The sequence below is a fragment of the Pituophis catenifer genome, unplaced genomic scaffold (genome assembly GCF_029215685.1).
Source record: "Pituophis catenifer annectens isolate HBS135680 unplaced genomic scaffold, rPitCat1.0.hap2 SCAF_1, whole genome shotgun sequence".
NCBI classification, from domain to species: domain Eukaryota; kingdom Metazoa; phylum Chordata; class Lepidosauria; order Squamata; family Colubridae; genus Pituophis; species Pituophis catenifer.
The window spans coordinates 137,920,580-137,948,473 of record NW_027256881.1 but is presented as its reverse complement, the minus strand read 5'-3'; the positions used below and the strand labels follow the sequence as shown (position 1 = coordinate 137,948,473).

Below are 27,894 nucleotides of genomic sequence, written 5' to 3'. Positions count from 1 at the left end.
TTATTATAAAGAATCCTTATTTTATCTCACAATCTATAAATTTGGATGGATTAATTATGATGGGAGTATTTTAAAGGTAGCTGCAAAGCAGCAATAACAATGGAAACTTTTGACACTAACTGCAGCGATCAGCCAAGACATGTATGTTAATGTAACTATGTAAATGTTGAGAAAACATATCCAAAACAAATAAGCCAAGATATAGCTCTCACAAGAAAAATTGATTACGAAGATTGTGGTAGGTAGCTATACTAGTTTACAAGATTAAATTGCAGGCAACGACGACATGATTCAACATGTCAGTTATTAAATCCAAATTTTATTGTTAACATTGCAAATTTTTGCTTCATACATACAGGAACCTTTTTAATTAAAAAAATAGCTTGGAGCTACAATTTTAATATACATGGAAAAGCATCACACCAAATGAGAAACTGCTACCAAATATAAGTAATCTCTCCCAACTAGAGAATGAACTCTTAAGAGGGAAAAAAAATGAAACACTTGCGCCACCAAGAGGCAGCCGATAGATTGCAAGATGACAGAAAGATTGTATGTAATCTCCCCTATGGTAGGTTCTGTTCCATGGAACCAGCTCAAAAACATCAGATGACATATATTTTGATAAAATATTTTATTTAAAAAAATACCCATTTGAATTTTGGACAGTTTTCCTTTTGCTTTTATTCTGAATAGCTGTGACTATCTGTAGTTAATATCAGTCATCACTATTTTATTTTCTGAAGTTCTATATGTGCACTTAATTTACCATGTTTAAAACAATCATTCTATTTTGTTCTTTTCTCTTTAAACTTCTATTGCTTCCCCCCAAACAGCTTAACAGCAATGAAAGTGCTACTCTTTGTTTTCCTCTCATTTTAAAATCACAATTCTTTTAAATTGTCCTGTTAAAACTTGATCATGTACCTCTTTTGTTATATTTATTTATACCTTGCCTTGCTCCCAAAGGGGAGGGAGAAAAGTGTTCACAGGAGCTAGGAATGGAAAAATAGAACAAATTAAACCATATAAAAATGTAATCACGACCTCAAGCTTAAAATTAAAAAAAATTCTCTTCAGAGTTAAGTGTAAAAATAGTATTTATAATATTAAATAACTAAAAATTATAATTGAGAAGCTAATTTGGGTGCTCTTTCCAAAGGCAGGAAGAATAGGTTCACAGTCTGAAAGCATCTCTAGAGCAACCTATTTTGCAGGAACGCAACGAGGCTACAAACTGATTTGGCTTTTAAAAGTTAAACTCAAGCACTTTGAACTGAATTAGAAAACAATTGGTAAGTAATGCAGTTCCTTCAGTATAAATATGATCATCATGATAGTGTGTCATCTTAGCTGTGTGACTCTATCAAATTTATATGTTGCCCATATCACATTATCAAATTGCTTTGTTTGTCATAAACTGTAGAAAAACTGAGCAGGGTAGGTAGCAAAATTATGAATCTTAAATTTTATCTGTAAGCTTAAAACGAGTAAGGAGTTGTCTTCTATTTTTTTCTCTATTGGAGAATGGATGATTGAGAATTTAGGCCAAACAATTACTACTAACCTGCCTTCCATTGAGGACCTGTATACTGCATGAGTCAAAAAGAGGGCTGTGAAAATATTTACAGACCCCTCACATCCTGGACATAAACTGTTTCAACTCCTACCCTCAAAACAATGCTATAGAGCACTGCACACGAGAACAACTAGATACAAGAAGTTTTTTCTCCAACGCCATCACTCTGCTAAACAAATAATTCCCTCAACACTGTCAAACTTGTTACTATCACTCATTTCCTCCCACTTATGACTGTATGACTGTAATCCTGTTGCTGGTATCCTTAAGATTTATTTTGACTGTTTCTCTATGACTATCATTAAATGTTGCACCTTATGATTCTTGACGAATGTATCTTTTATGTACACCGAGAGCGCATGCACCAAGACAAATTCCTTGTGTGTCCAATCACACTTGGCCAATAAAAAATTCTATTCTATTCTATTCTATTCTATTCTATTCTATTCTATTCTATTCTGTTCTGTTCTGTTCTGTTCTGTTCTGTTCTGTTCTGTTCTGTTCTGTTCTGTTCTGTTCTGTTCTATTCTATTCTATTCCATTCCTATTCCTATTCTATATAATCAGTCGTCCCATAATTTATTTCTTGCTATTTCATACTGTTCTTCAATTTACAAATTTACAAAGTAAATTTTACTTGTAAAATTTACAATTTTACAAAGTAAAAGCAAAAGTGTGCTGGAATTGTTCCGTTTGGGATCTCATGACTGCTGAAATATTTACATAGTTGGATCATTGTGAGATTAGCATGTTAAAAAAAACATCCAGAGATAGAACTGCTATTAATCTATTTGATTAATTTGATTATAAACTCAATGTTAGTTATTAATATTGCTTGCTTTTTCAGTACAGGTGCCTTCATTTTTTTCTACACACATGTAGTGTTTATAACGTGAGTTATCTTGTGTAGAACTTGAATCTCCCTGAACGTTTAGAATCGAGCTCATTTTAAAAACTCTCTGAAACACTGTGCAAACGTTTAATTTTTTTCCCATCCATCAAAGCCCAAATTTGATGATGACTGAAACAAATTCCGAACTTTTAAACAATGTGTTAAGTGAGAATCATTATCCTTCTAACACATTTAGGGAAAAGAAAATATAAAACACAAATGTGATTATGAGCAGCTCACTTTTATTGGATCAATACTACTAGTTAATTCATCAAGGTTTGTAAGGTTGGTGAACATGCAAGATTGACATAAAGTCAGTACAGCCGCAGCATCTTCTTCATACAGGCTGAACACCCAAGTTTCACCTGAAGCACAACTCAAAATGTTCTAAACAGCTGATTAGGGAGGTAACCAAGATGCAAGAAAGATGTCTGAGCTTCCTTTTCAAGGGTAGCCAGCTCTTGCACTGTGGGTGCCAGAATGTCCACATGGCCTTTGTAGGTTCCACCTGCAAAGATCCAAAGTCTGTTATCATTTTTCTCTATGGAGATACAATCATTCAGAATATTGATTATTCTTCTATATGGAATCTCTAATAAAAATTTGCCCCATCAAACATTACTAGTCAAAGATGAAGTGAGCCTCTTGTGGTCCGCATGTGGATCTTGGTCTATTTTTAAGCCTTGCCCAAAATAATATTATCAAAATCAGCAACAAATTATTGAATTATGGCAGCATAATTGTCCATTTTAAAGATGTAGGTTTTTTTTTTTAAAAAAAAGGTGTATTAAGCCTCTAATAAGTTCACTAAAGAAACTGCCCCAATAATCCCACTACTGTACTCACAAATTTGGGGCCTTACCACAAATGGCATTGCTATACCTGTGTGATTTAGGGGTATTTGAAAACAAGCAAGCAAGCAAGAACATAAAAGCTGTATTTATTTTGCTGGATTAAAAAAAAGTGTCTTTGATCTAAAGAGCTTAGATTTATGTACACTAATCTTTTGAAATAGCAAATATCCATGCTGTATGAAAATATTTTTAAAAATTTGAAATTCTGAAATAAATTCCATTCTGAATATGCAATCATTTTGATTGTAATTATACTGTATCCAGACCTAATAGATAATATTCTTTTAAAATATCATTATAATAAGTAAATCTCCCTCTTTGTTTACAAAGTAGATCCCCCCTTTTTTTAGTTTGCGGAAAGAATTCCAGTCCTAGGGAGACAAAGTTTAATTATAAGTATTTTAATTACAAATATAAGAAATTACATACTAGATAGTATAACAGATATTATAATATCTAGATATAATTAACATTAGCCTAACTGTCAAAATGATAATATTTTAAGGAATACTTACATACCTACTTTTCTATTCTGTTTCCATATAAATTTGTTATTTAAAAACATTTAACCGAAATAGATGTTTATATTAACATATAATTCTTAGATAGAAAAATGCACACTGAATGCCAAGTTAGAAAGAAAACAGCTGAGGAATGGGTTATAAAAAAATATAAGATCTGTTTGATAATTCCATTTCTACACATTAAGTGGGGAGTTAAAATAAGCAATAGGCAGAAACTTCGTTTTTCAAGCATCTTCAAGTATTTTACATGGAGGAATTTCCTAACATAAAAAGAAGCCAACAAAAGAACCCTAAACTGGTTTTGAAATAAATAGAGAAAGGAATCCTAATTCATATTTTTAACTAGGAATTTCAGAGGAACTGAAATTGGAGAACAACAACATTGAAATTCCTGAAAAGTATTTTGCCATGTTGAGTCATTTAGATAAGATATAATTATCAGATATAATAAAATTATAATTGACCAGAAAATTCAATTCTCTATTTCAAAATGTAGGCTTGTCCACTTACCACCAGCAGCTTTTCTTTTCCCATAAGCGACCTTGCCATCAAAATCATCTACTGGGACTTTAATATCTGGCTCAACCTGAGTAATGGTGCAGTTCAGATGCTCTTCTACTTCACCTAAAAGCTGAATACCATAAAACGAAAGAAATCCAGGCTGTAAAGTGATCTCCAATTCTCTATGACAGACAATGCAGTGAATGGATTTAAATAGCAATAGCAATAGCAATAGCACTTAGACTTATATACCGCTTCATAGTGCTTTACAGCCCTCTCTAAGCAGTTTACAGAGTCAGCATATTGCCCCCAACAATCTGGATCCTCATTTTACCCACCTTGGAAGGATGGAAGGCTGAATCAACCTTGAGCCTGGTGAGGTTCAATCTGCCAAACTGCTGGCAGCCGGTGATCAGCAGAAAGAAGCCTGCAGTACTGCACTCTAACCACTGCGCCACCACGACTCATTTATAAATAATAAACTGTGCTCACCAAGCATCAGCACCAAACAAACCATAATACTGTTTAGCACACTAAATTGATCTCAGGAACTATTGAGATCAATGAATGAATACACTTGAGAGATGTCAGTAATGTCTTAGGAGCAAACAGTACGATGAAGAAAGCAGATTTTATGGCTAGGCTGTATATATGACGTATGCATGTATCTCCACAGTACTGTAATTTATTTAAGGCAAACACAATATTCTGAAACAGATTTAAAATTTTGCAAATTATAAACTTTGCCATCAATGAGATTTAGGAGGTTAAAATTCCTCAACTCTCCTCAACCATTTTAAGGACATTCAGACAAAATGTCACCTAGCTTACAGTAATATGGGCGGCCAATAAATTTAATAAATAAAATAAATCCTAGTAAGTGATGTCTGCTTGCTTAACTGATTATACTAACAACAGTTTAGTGCAAGAAGTAGGTATCTATATTTGAAATTATATCAGAAGCATAAAGCTAACAAAGGTATGTTGTCTAATTTTATTAACTTGAGGGTCAAACAACTATCAAGGAATTGTCAGTTGAAATCATCTATCATCCTCAGGTTTATGACTGTGGTTTACACATACGGATACCACATAGTAATATAAAATATTTATTCCTCAATATTATATTTCATATCGATATAACATAGTAATATAAACATATTTATGCCTCAATGTTATATTTCTCTTTAGAGTTATCTTGAAAACTTACTTGATTAGCTTAAGAGGGGAAAGCTAGACTACCATAATTGTCTATAAGGGAAAGGTAACCCAATCTGTAAAATAAGTAATGAGACCATTGTATATGAGAGAAATGCTGGATTATTACATTAGTATGTGTTCTTTGCCCAAGTGAAATCAAATGTCAAGGCTTTTTCTTTTGGTTTAGATTAGGGTTTGTTACTGGTAAAATGGACGTGATGGCTCATTGGCTAAGATGCTGAGTTTGTTGATCGAAAGGTCGGCAGTTCAGCGGTTCGAATCCCTAGTGCCGCATAACAGGGTGAGCTCCCATTACTTGTCCCAGCTTCTGCCAACCTAGCAGTTCGAAAGCACGTAAAAAATGTAAGTAGAAAAATAGGGACCACCTTTGGTGGGAAGGTAACAGCGTTCTGTGCGCCTTTGGCATTTAGTCATGCTGGAGACATGACCATGGAGAACTGGCTCTTCAGCTTTGAAACGGAGATGAGTGCCACTCCCTAGAGTTGGGAACAACTACCACATATGTGCGAGGGGAACCTTTACCTTTTACCTTGTTACTGGTAAACACAGCTCCAGCATATCTTAACATAGTCATGAAAATACTGCAGGCTCAAAGCAAATCTAAAGGTTTTCCAAAAATCACTACCCATTTTCTACTGTAAATTCCCACTGAAAATGGACACCGTAACTGCGTATCCATATCTCAAAGACATCCTGAAATGGTTAATGCATCGATTTCTCTTCCTAAATCCATAAAGCAAGATGTGAGTCTATTCACTCTTGCGAAGAGATCCTTGCTATGTTAGCACAGAAGCTACAGTAGGTTTACCCCAGGTCTAGAGCTGTTCCCATGGTCACCATCTCCACAGTCAGGACAACTTCATCACTAAGAAGGTTCTTGTATATAGTGAACAATCTTTTTTATTTTTTTCGTTAAGGTTATAGATTACAAACAACATGTCCTAAAACATTAAATGTTAAATGATGTTAGATATGAAATGCATTGTAGAAAAGACTGTGCACTTTAAAGAAAAGGCTTAACCTGTAATGAGTAATATGGGTAATCTTAACATGAATTACAACTTCAGTTTCACATCTCTAGTGACTTACCCTTGGCAATTGTACTGTGCACCTGAAGCTCTAGTTCCCAAGAAATTGCAAAAGGGTCTAGCTATGAAAATGTAGCTAGACTTATGCCAGAACACCAGAACATTTTAATTAGAACCTTCCAGTGGATCAGTGATTGGGGCTTGAATATCTTATATCCACTTTGAAAAACTGCATCGAAAAGGACCAGGCCTGCTCTTGAAATGCAAAGTTATGTAGGAAAGATTTTACTGGAACCAGCAAAAGTTACCTGCATCTCATTGTACCAAATAGTGCAACCACCTTCATCCTTCAGTCTAGTATTGTAGCAGTTCTTCCCACGACTGGGGCATGAATGATACCAAACCTAAAAGAGAAATCTGAAGGTTAGAAGGAGAAAAAACACCAAACACTGGAATATAGTTAAAAAGATTTATTTAGGGAGGAAAATTAAAATGACCAGCATGGCATTTTTGATGTACAGAAAGCTAATTGTCATAACACTGAATTAAGTTCAAACTCTTAATGGTTATATGCATAGATGTAGTCACATATTTTCCCCTAAATGGTCTGTAGTTTATATATATACATACAGATACACATACATACGTACATATATATGCATGTATATGTGTGCGCACATGTGTGTACATATGTATATGTGCGCACACACACTTTTGAGAACAGGTATTTTTTTTTAATGTGTGCCAGTGTTCACAGAAAAAAGTGGCAATAAATGTTATCTTATTTTAAATACACAGCAAACGACATGATTCTAAAGCAACAGGAATCTTATTCTGCTGAATATCTTCATGTTTTAAGGAAGCAGAACTTACTTTTTCCTTCTCTGCTGCCACCAGGGAAATTGCCAGGCCCATGCTGAAAAAAGCAAAACAAACAAAATGGGAGATGATTCATTTCATCATCTCAAAAGTGATATAAGATGAAGGGCAAATAAGAGTTTCCAACATACCGTTCAGCTCGACCCACTCTGCCAATTCGATGAACGTAATTCTGTTTTTCATCCGGAAGTGTGACATTGATAACTGTTAAAAAGGAAAGGGTATTTATAGGTGTATCTCAATTAGTGGTTAATACATTCCCCTCAAAGTGGTCACATTATATGAATCTGAACACTTCAAAGTGATATTTCTGGGGAAAATATGATAATTGGTTTCACCTTGACAGGATTGGGAAATGGAAAATATTAACCATAAAGGTTTATATTATTATTATTGAAGTATTACAGTAAAGGATTAAAAGAATGTATTTATTATTTAAATTTATGGGTTAAAATCACAAAGTAGTTATAAAAAGCAAAATAAAACAAAAACATATATATCATAGATTCAAGCATTTCAACATCTTATCCTACTTTAATATTGCTATGACCAAATTCATGTCATTCAATTATGTCAATTTTTTTCCTTTAATATAATGAGCCTCTTCTTTTTTAATCTTGTACAGTTATTTCCTGTGCCAGAGTCTTCCCTTTCCTCCACTTTGCACACAAAGATTAGCAGCGTCTAAAACCCCAATCGCATCTGCACATATTATGAAGTCTCAACTGCAGACTTGCTAGCCTCACATTAACTGAATTTGGAAGTCACACTGAACACAACTTTGTATCAATTTACAATTCGCACTAAATTCAACATTGCATTACTTAACCCCCCCTCCCCCCCACTAGTTACAACCTAAGTGTATAACATACACTTAGCATAAGCATTTGCCAGGGCTAACAGAGACCTCAACAAAGCTCACTGAAATTGATATTTTATCTATCCGACCCTGGTATCATATGTCAGCTTACTTGATTCCCCAGCAGCAGCATTTCTGTTGCAACTGCCAACTCAACAACTTCAGGCCTTCAGCTAAGAGTAGACTTTCTTGATGGTGGTAAAGTATTGACAATTCTTACCGTAAGGCACACCAGTGATATCAATTCCTCTGGCTGCTACATCTGTGCAGATCAAAAATCTGACATCTGCTTTCTAAACAGAAAAGGGGAGTAAACTTAGATGTCTTCTAATTTCATTTTTATGTAATCATTATCATTTAAATACAAGGCATCAACTATAATTAGAGAAAGCTATAAAGCTGAATCCAGAGATAGCTTACCATAAAATGCCTTTGACCTAACAGAATTGACAATGGCGAAGTCTATTCTTTTACTAATTCCTCCTACTCCTACATGCTTCACTTTCCTAAACTTCTTATAGGAGGCTCATAATCTAAATGCTGTTGTTGACAAATTGTCCTCCTTCTTCTGCAGTGCTACCACTGAGCAACTGGCTATAAGAATAACAAGAGTGCTGTAGGATTGAAGGTCCTGGATACAAGCTCAGATCAGTTGCAGAATTCTTTATTTATTTGATTTTTATCCCTTCTCTATTATTTATTTATTTATTTATTATTTATTATTATTAATTTATTTATTTATTTATTTATTTATTTATTTATTTATTTATTTATTTATTTATTGGTTCGATTTATATGCCGCCCTTCTCCGGAGACTCAGGGCAGCTTACAATGCGTTAAGCAATAGCCTTCATACTTTTGTATATACCTGCTTAGTAGGGCTTTCGGGGCCCCCTAAGCGGTGTTCTTTTTTTATACAAAGTCAGCTTATTGCCCCCACAATCCGGGTCCTCATTTTACCTACCTTGGAAGGATGGAAGGCTGAGTCAACCTTGAGCCTGGTGAGATTTGAACTCGCAGTAATTGCAGGCAGCTGGCAGCTAAGTGCTACTTAACAGCGCTTTAGTCCGCTGTGCCATCAAGGCTCCCTGAGGTATTTTGATAAATACCTCAGGGTGGTGAACATATCTAATACTCCTTTCTCCTACTAATTGCCCCACAACAACCACCCTGTGAGGTGGCTTGGGTTGAAAGACAGTGACTGGCCCAAAATCACCCAGCAGCCTTTCATGGCTAAGATAGAACTAGAACTCCAGTCTCCTGATTTCTAGGCCAGCACCTTAACTCCTTTTTTGTTGGATATTCTCCTGTTTTACAGGTTTATTGTATAGAATTCAGTAGAATTTGGCTTCCTGTACAGGTAGGTAAGTTATATGCAGTCCCTTCTCTTAACATACTGGCTATGAAGAGTGCTGGTTTCAGTCCAGATGAGTCTCTGGGCCTTGCCCAGACCTTAGTTATTTCATCCAAAAGATAAAGATCTTATACTGGATGCAGATGTGTATTATATTTTAGGATTGATGCAAGAATGGAGAAGGGTAGGAATGGCAAGAAGCTTATCCCTTCTGCAATACCTCCACTCTCCATTGCTGATCTGGACTCTCCAGAAGCATGTGGGCTTACATATTGTACTCCTGAGCTTGCATGAGGAATGGTGAATTGAGGAAAAGGGCTATCTATCCCTGCCTCTTCATCCATTGTTGGATTCCTGGTCACTCTCTGAGTGGGCTTAGAAAATAAGTGCCTCACCATTTGTGGAGGACTGTTTGGAGAAATCTCCCTGACTCTTGAACAGACAAGAAAAATATTTTAAGTTGGGCAATTATTAACGATTCATCAATTAAACTGAACTAAACGTCCAATTTTCAGCTCTCAATATGGAGGCCATTGACCCATTAGTACACTAAAGCCATAATTACCTTAAAGCGCTCCAAATTCTGTTTTCTCTCATGAGGCTTTCTGTCTCCATGAAGGCACACACATGAGAATTGATGTCCCTTCCTATCTGGACCTTAAAAACAATCAGAAAATATTAGAAACACCATATATTATGTTACTATATTCTCATAATCAGTATGCATACATATGTTTGCACGTATGTTTCTGTGTATCTGTGTTATAATACATTAAAAGTCCCTGAAGATGTGCACCCAGTGCACCCATCAGTGGATGATGTAGGTCTTTTAACCCTTTCATTTCCTTGCTCAACTGCATTTAAAGAGAGAGAATGTGTCAAAGCCCATCTACACATTTTTGCAGTTAAAATCACTGAATTCAAATTTAGTTTCACACTGTACACAAAGTAGGGGGAGACTGAAATGTTTGAATTGGGAAAGAGACCAAAATTTAACTGATATATGAGAAATGTGTAGATGTTGAGATGCACGCATGCGCGTACACAATTACTTTGAACATGTCCAATTTCTGCTTTCACCACAGCCCACAAGGTTGCATGCCCATGTCACTGGCCTTGAAGACATTTTTGTAACCCTTGATATTTGCTTTACTGCCACAGAAGTTAAAGGAGATTGTTTCACTTGTGGAATAGACAACAGAACTTAAAAAAAAAATCAAAAATCAAAAGAGGATCCTTGAATTGCTGCAAGAAATATTTTTATTGTAGCAGAAATGCCTATGTGATGCCGATTCCACCTTTTAAAAGTAGTGAAAAAAAGAGCAATCCTACCAGTAGGAAAGTATCTTTTGTGAAAAGTTATCCTTTGCAAAAAAAAACAAAAAAAAAAACCACCCTATGGAAAAAATACATTCATAAAAGAAAGGAGCGAAGCATTAACAGGCACAGAAATATTACCTCCTCCTTGCTGTATAAAGTATTGTTCCATATTGTCACAATCTATTTTAGTTCTGCAGAAGACTATTGCTTGATCCATCTTGTGTTCCTTGATGGCACGAATAGCATATTCTCCTTTTAAAATCTTAATTGCTTCTGACCACATTTCTGAAAAAAAAAAAAAAAGGATATTATTCCTACACAATACTTCAAATACATTACACACAGAAAACTCATCAATTTATTCTGAAACTACATTAATAAAGTATTATAGCAATTGTTTGGGAATAATATTGATAAATTTTAACTATTTTTTTAGTTTTTTAAACCTCTTCTGATCAAGGAAAAAAAACCATGGATCTGAATTTTAAAGCAAAATATAAGAAATTGGTTCAGACAAACTTTTCATCATTATATCTATGACTAATATATAGCAGCTTGATCAATGCAGTCATTACCTGCAGAATTTGTACCAGGTCTTGTATTATCCTTTGCGTGCACCTCATCCGTCTGCAAAGTTAAATTATGATAATTAAAACTGTGACTAAAGGTATTTCATAGCAAGATGACCTACAAGATCTCTTAAATCATGACGCTATCTTAAAATATAACAAATGCTTTTATTGGGCAGAGTTCTGGGGAAATGCAGCAAACAACTACAACAAATGAATATATATTTATCCTTTCAGTCTAATGAATAATTCCCATCAACCAAAAGGTGTTAAAGTCTTTTTTTTTTTTAAATCCAAATCTAAAAAATAAAATTTAAGTTGACAAGTTAATTACTTCCACTAATATATTTGGATAAATATGCCAACCCATACCTTCTAGAGTGCAACAGAATGATTATTTCTCCCATTCAATTACCGTGTTTCCCCGAAAATAAGACCCTGTCTAACATTTTTTTGAACCCCAAAATAAGCACTTGGCCTTATTTTCGGGGAGGTCTTATTATTTTGGGGCGTGTGGAGCAAGATGAGGATCCTCTTGCCGTCTTACCTGATTTCCAGCTCTGTCTCCCTAAACCTAACCAGAGGAAATGGCAGGGACCGGCTGCGCATGAGGTTAAATATTTTCGGGGAAGGATTATTTTTTGGGGGGGGGGGTATTTTAGCGCATGCGCTCAAAAGCCCGATTGGGCTTATTATCAGGGGATGTCTTATTTTAGGGGAAACAGGGTATTTATTTAAATACACATTCAAATAACATTATTTTGCTTCATCCTCAGTTCAGCCCTGCAATCATCTAAATTGAGATAAGGTTCTGCTCACTTTTCATGAATTAAATCAAGTCAGCCTGTAGCACACTGTACCTATTTTTATGCGTTACCACGTACAGACTGCCCTGCTTTCACTTTTTAGCCAACTATGATAAGTTAGACCAGTCTTTAAAACCCCCACCCCATTTGAGATTTGAAATCAAGTGTTCCTCTAACTTTGCAACATTCTGCGCGAGCTGCACTGGCACCCGGTGGTCTTCCGGGTGCGCTTCAAGGTTTTGGTTACCACCTTTAGAGCGCTCCATGGCATCGGACCGGGGTATTTACGAGACCGCCTTCTGCTACCAATAGCCTCTCACCGACCAGTACGCTCCCATAGAGAGGGGCTCCTCAGGGTGCCGTCGGCCAAACAGTGTCGACTGGCGGCCCCCAGGGGGAGAGCCTTCTCTGTGGGGGCACCTATCATCTGGAACGAGGTCCCCCCAGAGAAACGGAGGATCCCGGACCTGCGCACGTTTCGCCGTGCTCTCAAAACTTTTCTATTTCAGCAGGCTGGCCTGGCCTAACTCTCCTCTTTTAAATTTTTTAATTCGTGATTTTATAAATTGGGTGTTTTAATCTGTGTTTCGGCCAAAATATTTAATAATTTTAAGGGATTTTTAATATTTGTATTATCTATATTTTATCTTGGCTGTTCACCGCCCTGAGTCCTTCGGGAGTAGGGCGGTACAGAAATTTGATTAATAAATAAATAAATAAATAAAATTCCACTTTGACTTAGGCCATGTCTGTTTGCCTTTAATTTTCAGCAAACTGAAAACTAAACACTTTGGTTTACACTTACTCTGATGTGATTTTTACCAAGCTTCTCCCAGAGTTTGTCAATTTTGGGGTTCACAGGTACAACAACATGGTGCACGGTATCTGGGACAGAATCCTCGCCTTTCAAATCTACCCAAGTGGGGAAGTGCATAATCTTCTCAGATAACTTCTTTACATCAAATGAATGCAGAGTTGCAGAACACACGATGACCTTAAAACACAAATAGTTTCAGGTTAAGGCTGAAGTTTTAGAATGAGGGTGTCTGTGCAGAGTGTACATTGTTATATACTTCATATCAGTTATTGAGCCTTGTATAACTGGCAATGATGAATGAAAGCATAGCCACAACTCAGTAAAACCCTAAGCCTCTTGGACAGTTGTTTATGAGAAATCAAGATGGGGAGATGGCACTGTTTTGCTAACAGAAAAAGGGCTGTGTGGGAGATATGATTTGAACCTCTAAATAAATTTCTTCCTGTTTTTCCCCCCCTGCTGATAGCATAAAATCCCACAAAGGAGCAGCTCAGAGGAAACTCTGGATTTACCAGATTCAACCCTCATTTATTTTCCTTCAAAAATCTCCAGGGCCAGAGTCTTTGTCCACATCTATGAAGCAGAAAGAAAATGGTAGAGCTGCCCTCTGTCCTTTTGCTTTGGGAAACTGGCAGGGTTCTGAAAATATCTGTCCCATCAGCCTTTCCTCCCTCCTCTTATTAGGACTGTTCTCTTTAATTGTAACAGTATTGTCCTAGAGCCCTGAGCCGTAACTTTTGTTCTACCAAAATGCCTATAAGGAAATGGTTAAGTTGAAAACTATGCTTATTGAATATGTACAATTTGTCACACATATAGTTTGAAGTCTTCTGTGATGTTAGATGTGCACACATAAAACAAAAACAAAAGAGCAGCCAACTTCTTTCTTTGGTTAGCATGGCCATTCTCCCTAGTGTCGTTTTCCCTTGCAAAAGAAATAACTGATACAGATAATTAGAAACACTGCTTTGGGAGATATAGAAGGCAAAGGTTTTTATTATTTTTCACGCCAATTTATAATGTGACTATCCCAATCAACAGATACAGAATAAAGTGTGTCTGCCTATGATTTGCTAAAGCTCCACTGTCTAAAATTTACTTTCCCCTAAATAGAGATAGTTAAGAGATCAACATTTGCTAGATTATTGTATTAGCAAATTTTGGAAAATGTCAACGCAGAAATAGTAAGCAAACTTCATACCTGCAACCTTTTCCCATCAGAAGTTATCTGGGGAATCTGAGAATGAATGCGGTTGATGAAATCTGAATAACCTTGAGTAAGGAGGCCATCCTGTGCGGGGAACAGAGATGTTAACAGTCTCATTAAATTGCCTAGATTCTAAAGTTAAGATGTGTGGCTATTAGTCGGATGATTCCATCAAATCCGGTTAACAAATTAGGACATGCCGTGAAAAAATCAGACAGATGAAAATGAGGACAGATGGCAGCCACTCTGAATAGTTATAATTTGTCTTGCTTATCTTACATTCGTGTCATGTCAGTGGGCCTGGAGACCCAAAGGGAAATGGAGCCAATCAAGAGGTTAATTTGATTGGGTTGCTGCTGTCATGGGGTGGAGTGGGGTGTCAGATGGGGTTTTTAAAATTGATTTTTTTGTTATGATTTTTTTAATGTTGTAAGATGCTCGGAGTCACTTGTGTGACTTGAGCAGCCATATAAATTTGTTTAATAAATGAATTCAGGATGAATTTGGGAAGTACATAAAAAGCTAACAAGAGAGTAAAAAGAGAGAAGAGGTTAGTCTAGTGGTTAAGGCACCAGGCTACTGGCCAGGAGATTGTGAGTTTTAGTCCCATTTTAGGCACAAAAGTTGGCTGGGTGAACTTGGACCAGTCACTCTGTCTCATCCCAACTCACTTCACAGAGTTGTTATTGTGGGGAACATAGAAACAAGAAAGAGTATTATAAATGTCTGTCACCTTGAGTGATTTATAAAAATAATAAAAGCTGGATAAAAAAATCTAATAAATATTTTTTAAAAAATGGGGTGATACTTAAAGCTGCAATGCAACCACTCTTCTGAGTCACCTTTTTGAAAAGACATTTGCTGATCATTTCTAACTGCAAAACCTAGCCAGGATTTGAGCAGCTCTTGCATGTCTCTTTTAGCTTCAGATCAGAGCAAAATCTCTGGCCATGCAATGCATGTCTGGGTCATGCATGCTACAGAATCAAGGGAATTATCACCAAAGCACTAATATGTATGTTTATGTTAATAGATCACTTTAAAAAGTGCTTGATACTCACAGCCTCATCAAGAACTAGAAACCTAATTTGAGATAAAGTCAATTTTCCAGTCGAAACAAGATCGTCCAGTCTTCCTGGAGTTCCAACAACTATGTCCACCTGTAAAATTAAAAATGTATTTGACAAAATAAAATGGAAGCAGCAACACCATTTTTATGCCTTTCTTTAAAGAAGCTCTCTTTAAAATTTTTTAAAGAGATGCTTAAAACTGGGTAGGGAAAAGCAATACTTAAAAAGCATTAACTGTACATACTGCTTTATAATAGTTTTTCTTTTTGATCTCGATTTGCATCCATACACATGTAAATTATTGAAGGGGAACAAGAATTCTACCTCAGTATTTAAATTGTTATAAATTCATATTATAGACTTCACCCATCCCTGTGTTACTAGGGTGGGAGGAGGGATTGTATTTGCCTTTTTTGATTACAGTCATCTTTATAATTTAAAAGAAAAAAGCTTTTCATCTGACTTGAACAACTAAATAAACCTGTATACTTAAAAAGAAAATTACACAAGATGAACGAAGTTTCACTTACCCCTTGCTCCAGTACAGAGAGCTGCTCTCTTGCAGCAACACCACCAATAATCAGGAGTTCCCTAGGAGAAGTAGAGCAGCAGATCATATATTGTGCTATTCAGTCATTCTCTCCAGAACAAAAGAAAAATGTGATGAATTTACATGAAAAAATGCAAATTTTTCCATTTTCATTCTCACCTCTAAATTCACTCATTTGACCTTACCTTAATTTAGGATTTTCAACATATTTTTTGAATTGTTTCACATTGTTCAGAGTTTGCTCTGCTAACTCTCTGGATGGCTCTACGATCAAAGCTTTGGGAGCATTTGGTAAATTCTTGGACTGTGCTACTTGTGCACTTCCTTAAATGGAACAGGACAGAAATGTTGGTTTTGATAGCCAAAAATAATTTTAAATATATTTACTTATAAAGTAGGAAAGTCTAAAAGACAGTATTCTGGATTCACATAAAGCAGCATGAAAAAAAGAGATTCATAGAAATAAATGGGACTTAAATTACTCATTGGCCACCTGAGTTCATTTGATTTCAATGGGTCTGTTATAACTATGACTTATCTTATCTAAGATTCATGTTCTTAACTCTTTTGCACTGATTTATTTATTAAGAACAATTATATGGCTGTCCATATAAACTAACTCAAGGTAACTCCAGGTAGCTTACAGAAATGGCTAATCCTTAAATTTGATGAGGCCCCTAACATACCTGTGTGCTGGGACTTCATAACATTACCCTCGGGAGCTTTATCAATAGCAGTGAAGCCATCTTTGGGTGGAAACTTAAAGTCCTCTTCACCAAAGTTGAATTTTAATTCAGCATTCTGAGAAGGATGTGTAAAAGGAAAAAAAAATATGTGAAGATTACCAAAATGGGAGAGACTAAATACTCAAAATATTTATATCAATTGCTGCTGGTACGCTAAAATCTGCCTCCAAAAACCATTTTCAGAGTGAGGAAGACATTTTTCTAAATTATTTCCCATACAACTTGACATCTGATTTTCACCTTGCAACGTTAAAGTCTCTTGTTTTTATCTTAATTAGCATAATCTGCAACCAGAGGACATTTGCGTGACTGATTTTTGAAGTGAATTGTGATACAGGATGACATCTTGTCATTTAAAAAGAACACAAATTCAAAAATAACATTATTACTAATGTCTTAAATAATTTTTGAGATTTACCCTATAAATTACCTTATTAGTATTCCTTTAGGGATAAAGCTGATTAACCATTTTTTTTAATGCTATTATTTATGTCTCCAATTATTTATAAAATCTACCCTTCAAACAACTCTATTAGTGTTTCCTTACAATAAAGCTGATTAACTATTTTCTTGGTTACACTGTAAATAGACACAGAAGTAAAATTACAACACTTGCTTGTCCTCCACTATCCCTATAAGACACAGCAGTTTTAATAATCATAAAAGAGGGACCGTGATATGTTTTTAAATCTGATTAGCATAGCTCTTAACCCTTGTGAATGAGAAAAAGATTACCTTTAGGACACAAGCTGGAAAGAGGGCCTGGTTTTTTAGGTGCTGTGGAATTTCAAATGCAAGTCCAAGATCTTTTCCTGGAATAAAAGGACTGTGTGGAAATATTTATCTCAACAATACAATTAATTAATTGCTTAGTGGAAAAAAACACAGATCACTTACCATTTTTTGAAAATGAGATTTGACTTTTATCAGCATCTATATAACAACCTATTGTGTCGTGCATGGTGAATTCCTGCAAAAACAAAAGGGAGTTGTTATATCCTTGAAACTTGTCATATGAAGGCAAAAAATGAAAATCAAAGATGACCTGACAGGAGTTCAAGGAACATTTTACAGACAAAATCACTTCTATCTGCTCAGAGCTGGATGCTAGATGGAAGAAACATACTAGATGATGATAGATGTCTGCCCTTTGAGGTAATCCAGATAAGAAACAAAAAATCTGAATGCTAACACTACTTTTATTGTAAGGTTACCATAACAGAATCTGTTGAAAGGACTTCTGTCCTTCCTTGTCCACCATGCAGGGAATCAGGGAGGGTCTTTTCTGAGCTTTCTCTGTTCCCATCCATTCTGTGGGCTGAGATATCTCTTATCTGACACTTGACCTGGTTACAGTTCTCCTTTCTTCTGTCTCTCAGGATATTCTCATTGTATTCTCGCTATTACAAGTAACATCCTCTAAACCTAATCCTGACATTTCTTTTATTTATAAACTTGGAGGAACTTTTAAGTTCATGCCCACTTCAAATATTTTCTTTGGCCATAATATCATGATTCTCTCCTAACAAAATGCTGAAGCTCAGATCACCATAATTTTTTTAAAAATGTGATTCTGACAAAAAATGCAAGCATAGACCTCCAGAGAACACAATATTAAACCTAAACTTTTCCTGATCCCAAAGAAATATTTAATTTGATGATTTTTTTAAAAAAATAACCTTTTAGACAAATCCTACTTCCATACCCCTTCCTTTATGAGACCTCTGCAGCTGAATTATAAACTGAACTTACTTCCTCAGAATCAGTCTCAATTCCCTATAATATTTTGCTTAAAAATAGGAAAGAAAACATACCTCCCCATAACTATCAAACTGTTTATTATGAGATTTCTTTCCGGTTCCACCATAGCCAAAGCCAAATTTATCAGTACCTAAAGAATAATTAAGAAATCACAATTAAAAAGCACAGTTTTTGATTAAAAATTGGAAGAAGAGAAGAGGGTAGAGATTTTGGTACTTTTTTTTTCTTCACTTTGCCTTTTTATCTGCCCAAACTGGAAAATTCAGGAAGAATGTGAGAATTTATGCTGGGCTGTAGGGGAAGGAGAAATTCAATAAAAACACCAATTTTCTCAATAATATACTCTCACTTGGACCTTCAGTCTGTAAAAAGAGCAAGATCTTCCACTGGGTATAGGAACAAAACATGTATTTTAGTTTCTTAAATTTTTGAGATAAGAATGCCATATATTTTCCATTCAGTAGAATGCTCATTAACTCTGCGCTGAAACAAATATGGGATTTGTGAATATGTTGTCTCTGTGCAGAAATTGTCCTCCTCCTCCACTGACATTCTGTACTCCCTCACATGAATGGATATTGACATATGGAAAAGAATATACCTATTTTGGTGACATTATGATCAGTCCAGTCACGGACTGTTAACCATTTGGAGAGGCATGAAGATGGAACATAAACCATTGTTCTAATACAATTAATCATTGTTAAGGCCAAAGTCTTGCCATGCAAGTGCTGGCACAAACAAAATTCTCAGCTGGGTGATTCTACTGCAAAGTCTTTATCTAAGTGGTTGATGGAGACTATTATAAATTACTAAAAACAGTTGCATATCAGATTCGCTGAAAATAATATATACAGACACACACTCGCGTGCACAAACTGATGCCTAGTTTTTCCAGTTAGAAAACTCGAACAATCTTTAGCATTATGAACTTTCTTTAAAATGTGTGGCTTAACAATCCACAGTCATCATTAAGGGTCAGTACTTAATCCTGATTATAATGAAACTACTCACCCAAATCTAATGAAGCTTGAGAAGAGGACCATCCAACTCTGCACAAACCCTGATCACGACAGGATACTTCGTAATAATATTTTCCTAAAACAATTAAGAATACACACAACTGATTTTGTCTTCAATACACTAGTATGATCAAATCAACCGATACATTTAACCCGAATACAAAATATGGTAGTAAATAATTATTGTAGCCTCCAAAATAGTGAGGTTATTCTCAGTTATACTGATTTATAAATTGCTACCTTGTCTAAATCTTTAACTATTCTCTCTAAAGTAGAGAAAAACCTGAATATTTTGGCTCAAGTATTCCTAATTTTTCACACATAAGCATAACCACTGTTGTTTAGTACCTTTAATTATGCCTTTAGTTGATCGACATCCATGCCATTCTTTTATTTCCCTGCTTTGGCAGCACAGACCATCAGCTCCAATAGCTAAAAAAAGCAAAAGGAGTTAAAAATACAAATAACTCTTAGTTATTTTTGCAATGTCACCTCATATTCAAGCAACAAAATATGTAGTGCACACTGTTTTGTAAAATATTTTTAAAAAAATAATTTACAATGGGCAAATGGAATATATCTATGGAATAACAGCTCTTATAAAGAGTTATCACTTTCCCATGATTTTTGAGCAACACTAAAAACACAGTGGAAATTTTGAATTAAGCCAGTATTTCTCATGGTTCTGGATAAAAAAATCTCAATAGTCTCAGACATTAGAGCCAATGGCCAGAGATGAGGTGATATATAGCTCCAAAGGTTTTGCAGATCAGGCTGAGCAAAGCTGTATTAAACTATTATGGCTTCCCCAATTTCAATTCACATTAAAATAATACTACTCAATTTTATCCAGTGATATTAACAGGGAAAAAAAACCTCTGCTGGCATATTTATACTGTTTTCTTTATCTATGAAACTCAGCTTCCGGTAGGATCTCAAGCCCAAGATTTCACATACATATATACGGTAGTTACCAAGTTACTGTAACTGTATGATCTATAGATTTATAGACGGCTTACCAAATGCATTTCCTCTGTCATAGGGATTCATTTGCCATTTGTTCAGCACTTGAGGAAAAAAAGCAGAAAAAAGACATATTTTTCATCTGTAGAATGATAAGTTCCCACATTCAAAAGTAGAAAATGATAGTATTTTGGTCAGTAGTTCTCAACCTTTTTTTCACCATGGACCCTCTTGAAATATCTTTTGTGGCCACAGACCTCCAAGACTTAACTCAAGATTTAAATCATAACATTTCTTTAAGCCTTCGCGGAACCCATGACAACATCGTACCCAGGGATCCACGGACCACAGGTTGAGAACCACTGCTCTAGACAGCTAAAAAGTTTGATATACCGATATGGATATATAAAGAAACCCACATCTAATTTAGACATGAAAATTTTGAAGAAATATTCACAAAATTGTGACTGCATATGTTCAGGTTCTTACACTTGCATAACTTTTATAATTTTATTTTTAAAATGTTTTGTAATTATTTTGTACCATTATATATACTGAGATACAATGATATAATACATTTTATATCAGAAATCAGATGTAATATACTGAAATATATTTATATTTTAAATGCTTTTTTAAAAAAAGAAAGCTGCAGAAATTGTCCTTTTTAGCAGTAACCAATGTTTCTAAAAGCTATTTTATGTTCTAGATTTTAGGACATTTTATATTCCAGTGTACTATTAGATTGTATAAATAATAATACACTATGGCAGAAAATTGAAAAACTATAAAAACCCTGTCCGTGCTGAATTTTAAGATAAGGCAAAACTGTACCAAAAAAAAATCAGCTTTAATGTTGACAACATCATCCTTCCATTTACAGTCCCATCAGCTAATGTTGTACGTGATCCCTCACTTTTTCTCTGTGTTATAAACCTTTCCCCCTTTGTTTCTCCCCATTGCATTACATCCTGACAGGAGAGGCATGTTACCCAGTCACATCCATTACGGAATGTCAAATGGAGGAACCCAGGTCAGTCTTTTCTGCCATTGCATCTATCTTTTGGCATATCATTTCCCCAAGAGATCAGATTGACTGTGACCTTCTTGGCCTTTTGCAAAGCCTTGAAGTAGCAGCTGCATTCCTGGGCTTGGAGATTGGACTGTCAGACTCATGAGATAGTTATATTCACTGTAATTGTATTGGGTCTTTCATCCGGGTTGCCAGTTATGTATTTGATTTTCTTTGCTGGTTGTGTCTTTAACGATTGCCCAAACTCACCATGGCGAGATGGGCAGCCATATACATTGATTAAAAATGTACAGAATAACTATGAAGTAACCAACATTTCTAAAAGTTATCAGACAGGTAAAAAAAAAACCCTAAACCCTTAAGTCAGTTATTCAGCTTACAAAATGATTGACATCACAAAATTATTCCACAATACCATAAGTCAAGTATGACACTAATGTCACACTTCCTTTTAGCCCAAGATGAGTATATAACAGCTGCTTTTTATTAAATAATAGTTGAATTATTCTTATGCATGTTATTTATGGACAGAGATCTGTAATTATAAATAAGCTATATACAGAAATTTCAATTCACATTAGGTTCCAGATAGATAGAATATATACATTTTAGCAAACCCTGGAGAAAAATCTTACCTCCTCCACCGGTTTTAATAGTAGTTTTACCCTTTTTTCCTTCCTGTTGGTCTTTTAGTGTTTCATAAACAATTTGAATAACTGGGATGCTGAATGCCTGGAATATAAAGTTATCTATTTCACTAATAATGTTATTCAAAGCCTGTGTTACAAAATAAAGTTGGCTAAAAAGAAATAAGACCAGAGTTTATTTTTAAAATTAATTAATTTATTAAAATTAATAAATTAACATCAGCAATGTTGATACAATGATATAACATTTTAAGCCACACCTATGGAGAGAATATTTACTGACAAGATATCCGTGATTAAGTCTCTTAGAGTCACCCAGATCATAACATGGGTATACTTTACCTTTAGGCTAAACTAATTTACAGTACAAGCTGTTGGATAAACATGCTATCACTTATTAATACTTTATATTTCCACAGAACTGCATACCTTATGAGTATATAATTGCATATTACTTTGCAAAATACTAATTTTACTTACACCAGTTTTTCCACTCCCAGTTTCTGCAGCCTGTGTAGAAAATTTAATAAAACATGAAGATATAAATTATTTTTGGTAATGCAAGATTAAATAGTTGTGTGTTAACAGTATAAACATTGTAAAATCCCAAAACACTGATATCTTAGCTGTTGATAACGATTTTATGTCATTTGTAACAATTTCAAAACAAAAAAATTCAAAACAAAATTAGCTTTGTTATTCTGTTTTAAAAAGTCATTTAGGAAACATATATTGTAGAGTTTAGCTAATCTTAGATGAGTGAAGCATCAAAAATGCAGAATTACTGAAATTTTAAAAAGAATATTAACTTACTCAATTTCATTGTGTAACCTGCATATTCAATTCATCCTGTTCATCTCCAAATTGTGATTTTCCAATAAATATGTAAGCAACATTACTACAGTATACTAAAATGCTATATAAAATTTGAATTAACAGTGGAAATACAGTCTGACACAAAGCAGAATGAATAAACTGCTATATCATGCAACATTATTCTATAAAACAGATTAGTGTGATATATACCATGAGTACATCGCCTCCTCCCAAAATCAATGGAATGGACTCTGCTTGGATATCTGTAGGCAGACTAATGTAAAACCATAATGAGTCTCTCTCACTTTATTAAAAAACCAAAATCCAAACATCTTCAAGATATATTTTCAGATTATTTTGTTTGTAAAAGAACCCCACCGCATTTAGAGCAACCATTTGCAAATGACAGTAACAATAAATTCATTTTCTAGACAATGCATGTTTATTTATTTTACTTTTTATTTATTAAATTAGTTTGTCACCCATCTTGCTCCAATCATGTGTCTGACAACTAAAGCCTTTATTGTGAAACTGATTGGTTTTCAGGCAGCAGGTGAAAGCAGGCCAAGAGTTCTAATCAATTAATTAAGGTCATAGAGCTGAGTTTGTTAATTTGCTGTTAACACTTTTACAGAATAGTGTTTTCTCTGCCCTGCTGAAGAGAAAAGCAGGAAGACACAGTTTGTTTAAGCAATCTCTTTGCCATGCGAAAAGAGGAAAAAAAGATCATGCACAGGACATTGTACAAGAGAAGTTGAATGAGACAGTGATCCCTTTGGATAAAATTTACTATACTGTAAAATCTAAATTGTTTACAAGCTTAATTTTTTGGCATACTGGGTTTTGAGAGGAGCTACGTTTTTCTCCTAAATAAATGGTTAAATCACTGCCTTAAGTATCTTGCACTGAATTGAATCAAGATTTTTAGAATCCTCAGTATCAGTGAACATTCCTTTCCATCCCACTAGGAAAACTGGGGATAAAAGGAAATAATCATACTTACAGCCAGTCCATTTCTTCTACTGCTTGAGCAATTTCTGGCATAACACCCATTTCTGCAACCAAGAAGCAATAGGGTTAACAAACTGTATTACTACATTTGGAGGAAGAAAAACAAGCTTGCAAAAAATGTGTTACAAATTTTAATGTTGCAGTATTATAGGCATGCTAGAATGCTGTATGAAGCACTAAAATCTGCACGAACCAAAAACAAATATGGTCTCAAGGTTCATAGCTTCTGAATCTTTATATAATCAATTAATTCTTTGTTATATTTCCCAACCCATTGACAACCAACCTTCTCAAAGAATCACCTGCTTTTAAATAGTAAATAGGTTATTTATATATATGGTTAGATGTTTTCTTTTTTAGTTTTGGGATTCTACAAAGCAATACCTTAGGCCAGTGATGGCTAACCTTTTTGCCGTCACGTGCCAAAAGCGGGGGGAGCGCACGGGGGTTGCACGCGCATGTGCCCACACCCATAATGCAATGCCCCCCACTCGTCCCCCACACATGCGGCCTATTTTGGACCTGGCAGGCCTCCCTGAAGCCTCCTGGGACCAAAAACAGGCCACAGGGGCATGCTATATCCCCCCTTGCCCCTTTTTGGTATGGGTGTGTGTGCCGGTCCCCCTGTCCCCGTGCATGTGTGTGCGACCCATGCACATGCCCATGTCTCCCCCCATGCGCCCTGCCCCCACGCCAACAACCCAAAAATCAGCTAGCTAGCGGGAGGTGCACATGCATGCATGGTGAAGCTGAGCTGGGCAATGGCTTGCATGCCCACAGAGAGGGCTCTGCGTGCCACCTGTGGCACACGTGCCATAGGTTCGCCATCACGGGCTTAGGCTATGTTATTTCATTCCAGTACAATCAATATATCGTTTTTAGATTGTAGAAACATTTTCATCCCAGAGACGTAATGAATTAAAACCAAAGGTTTAATTCTTTAAGTAAAATGAAAACAAATTTTGGGATCCGATTCGGCGCTTCTTTATTAAGTGAATAACTGTATCCATTTCCTTTGGGCAAAACCTCCTGAATAAAATCTTCCAAAATCTTGGTGCTGTAGTAGAGAAAGCCCTCTTCTACATATCCACCAACCTCATCTCTCATGGTGGAGCATAAAACAGTCAATTTTCAATAACATACTTAGATTTGGCAAGGCTGTGGGAGAAAAGACAAACCAACTTTATCGATTTGATACTTAACCTTTCTGTTCTGGCAAATATAAAATTAGTTTTTGAATTAGCTGACAATGAGATTAGAGTAAGATAAAGTAAATTTCTAATCTGGCTCTAATCTATCCATAGATTGATATTTGAGCACATTATTAAAAACAGCATTACTATGTTCATGTAAACAAGGCATTTATTTCTGAGCCTTGCAAGATTTTCCTCCTGTACCAAATGCATTAGATACAGCAGCACAGCAGCACAAGCATTCCAAAGAATCTCTTATATACACAAACTACAAACCTTCCTTAAAAATGCAAATCCATTCAGAGACAATTGATTCCTTTATCCCAGAATCAAAATATGACACAAATCAACACTGCTGTCTTGCCTGAACTAAGTTAGCTTGTTCTCATTCTGAAAATCAGGTCCTCTTATTCTACTGCATACAAAAATTATTAAATATTTCCATTTTCACATATAGAAAAGGATACACTTTGAAAAGACAAAGTCCATCCCTATACCAAACATAAAAAGGTCTAAATGTAAGATTGATTTGCATATATATCTTAATTTTAACAAGGGAAAAGCACTTTCCCAATGCTCAGAAACACTCTTTCTAGGCAAGGGTGGGCGCTTGCCATTATAATCCCAACATGGTACTCTAGAACATAATGTAGGCATAGTTCCAGAGCATTCCTAGATTCTCTGGTGTCAATTACATTATTATAAATTAGTCTTGCAGCCTGCAAACAACCAAAGGATTTGGAAAGTGAATTCTCCTAATATACTGGCTCTAGGAGTTTGATGGTTGATCTGCTGAGCCATACATGGAACTGGCCTTTAAAAAGGAACTGGCTCCCCCTTTGAGAGCCCCTTCCTAAAGATTTTCAGGTTACAACCACAACTGAGCCCAAAATTTATGTTGCTAAGTTTAAACGTTTGTTGAGTTTGTCCCATTTGATGACTTTTCTTGCCACGGTTGTTAAGCGAGTCCTTGCATTTGTTAAATTAGTGACACGGTTGTTAAGTGAATTGGGATTCCCCATTGATTTTGCTTGTCGGAAGATCGCAAAAGGGGAATCCAAGGGAATTTTGATCATGTGACCACAGGGATGCTGCAAACGGTTGTTAAGTGTGGAAAAAACTGTCAGAGGTCGCTTTTTTTCAGTGTCGTTGTAAGTTAGAACTGTCACTAAATGAGCTGTCGTAAGTCGAGGACTACCTATACATGCACCGCTGGAGCTTTGGCCGAACCCGATTCGAGATGAAACTCGGCTTTACGTAAAGTCCCGAACAAACCCTCTTCACCGAAAGCGCACACTTTAACAGTACCCAGAATCATAGTTTAATGCCGTTGCGCCTTCCTCCACCTCCATCCTAGGCGGCTTGGCAGAAGCCACGTACCTGAAAACGCCGCCATGCTTCCACTCTCCCCGACAACCGGGCGGACAATCCGTCAAGCCTCTTGGCTCTCGACCTCACAGCGCCTGCGCATTTGAAAGTCCTCTTCTTTAATTCGCCGGTCTGTACCACAGCCGTTCAGTTAAGGTTCCGGGCGATTGCAATAGGCTCGGTCGCGCATGCGCTGCAGAATTCATTATTAAACCGCAGCGTTTAGTGGTTGTCAGATCAGCGTTGCAACAATCCGGACAGAGCTAAACTTTGCTGCAATCAGTTGCTAATTCGAATTTCTGTAGCTCTAGTTTTGTAGTTATAAGGGAAGAATTAATGTAGCTTTTCCAAACTAATGCTCTTCAGATTTGGTTCGGAATTCCTATACTACCGAGATGTTTGCCATGCAAACACATCTGGAAGATTGAACTGACACGTTTAATAACCCATCTTCTAATATTAAGAATATTACGCGCTGATTCTCTCTGTGTGTATACTTCTGCCAGCTAAAGCAAGGCTATCCTTTTTTAATTCGTTTTTCAAATATTAAAATTGCGAACTAAAAATAAAAATGAAGAAAAAAAATCAGTCTTACATTTTATACTGATCAATATCACTGGTTTACTAATGAACTCATAACATGAGTAATACAAGATATAAGATATCACAAATTCTCTGCTATAGTATCACATATTGCTGGATTCTTTTGATTATTAGAAAATATTGGCTTTTGCAAAAGAGATCAAGTAAGTGTATCCTAGTCTATTCTAAAGTGAACAAAAAGTGAACAACATTATGGATTTAGAATTGCTTATTATACTTCATACACTTGCCGTGAGTGTGGATTCAGAAGGACTTATTCAGTGGAATTTATTTCAGGCTGGGGGAGACATTTACAGGATTTCACTGTTAGAAGTGCAATCACAATTACCATACTCATGCAATACCTAAAGTTTAGTTGGTAAACCACAGATTAGCATTCTGCGCAGCAGAAAGCCACAAAAAAGCAAAGTATATTTTAATCTAGTATGTTGCATGAATACAGAATGATTAATTACATAATATTCCAAAATTAAACTCTATAAAAACAGTGGAAACTTCTTGAAAATTATATATAAAATTAAAATCCTTTTTTTAAAAAAAGAGGTACATTTTTATAATGTATTTTCTTTCCAGATGGTTATTATGGTAGATAAATCATTCATAAATGTTTGAACTACATACAATGCTTTTTTTCAGTTACAGAATTTACTTGATTTACAATGTAAGTTTTGGATCAAATAACCTTTTGTTTCTTTAACACA

The 27,894-nt window shown here is 35.5% G+C and overlaps 1 protein-coding gene across 1 annotated transcript; it reads right to left on the bottom strand.

Moving 5' to 3' along the window:
* Window positions 1-2,711: 2,711 nt before the first annotated feature.
* On the bottom strand, window positions 2,712-26,694 carry DDX1 (DEAD-box helicase 1). Its single transcript, XM_070932992.1, has 26 exons — window positions 26,603-26,694; window positions 24,022-24,073; window positions 23,229-23,292; window positions 22,683-22,712; window positions 22,191-22,287; window positions 20,579-20,626; window positions 19,908-19,991; window positions 19,552-19,635; window positions 18,591-18,667; window positions 17,674-17,746; window positions 17,512-17,588; window positions 16,717-16,831; window positions 16,216-16,354; window positions 16,011-16,071; window positions 15,472-15,570; window positions 14,405-14,494; window positions 13,192-13,380; window positions 11,587-11,638; window positions 11,150-11,296; window positions 10,257-10,348; window positions 8,558-8,630; window positions 7,610-7,682; window positions 7,473-7,515; window positions 6,908-7,003; window positions 4,360-4,480; window positions 2,712-2,979 (listed from the first exon to the last, which is right to left on the bottom strand). The coding sequence occupies exons 1-26, from the start codon at window positions 26,616-26,618 to the stop codon at window positions 2,849-2,851; spliced, it is 2,223 nt and encodes a 740-aa protein (XP_070789093.1). The 5' UTR covers window positions 26,619-26,694; the 3' UTR covers window positions 2,712-2,848.
* Window positions 26,695-27,894: the final 1,200 nt, after the last annotated feature.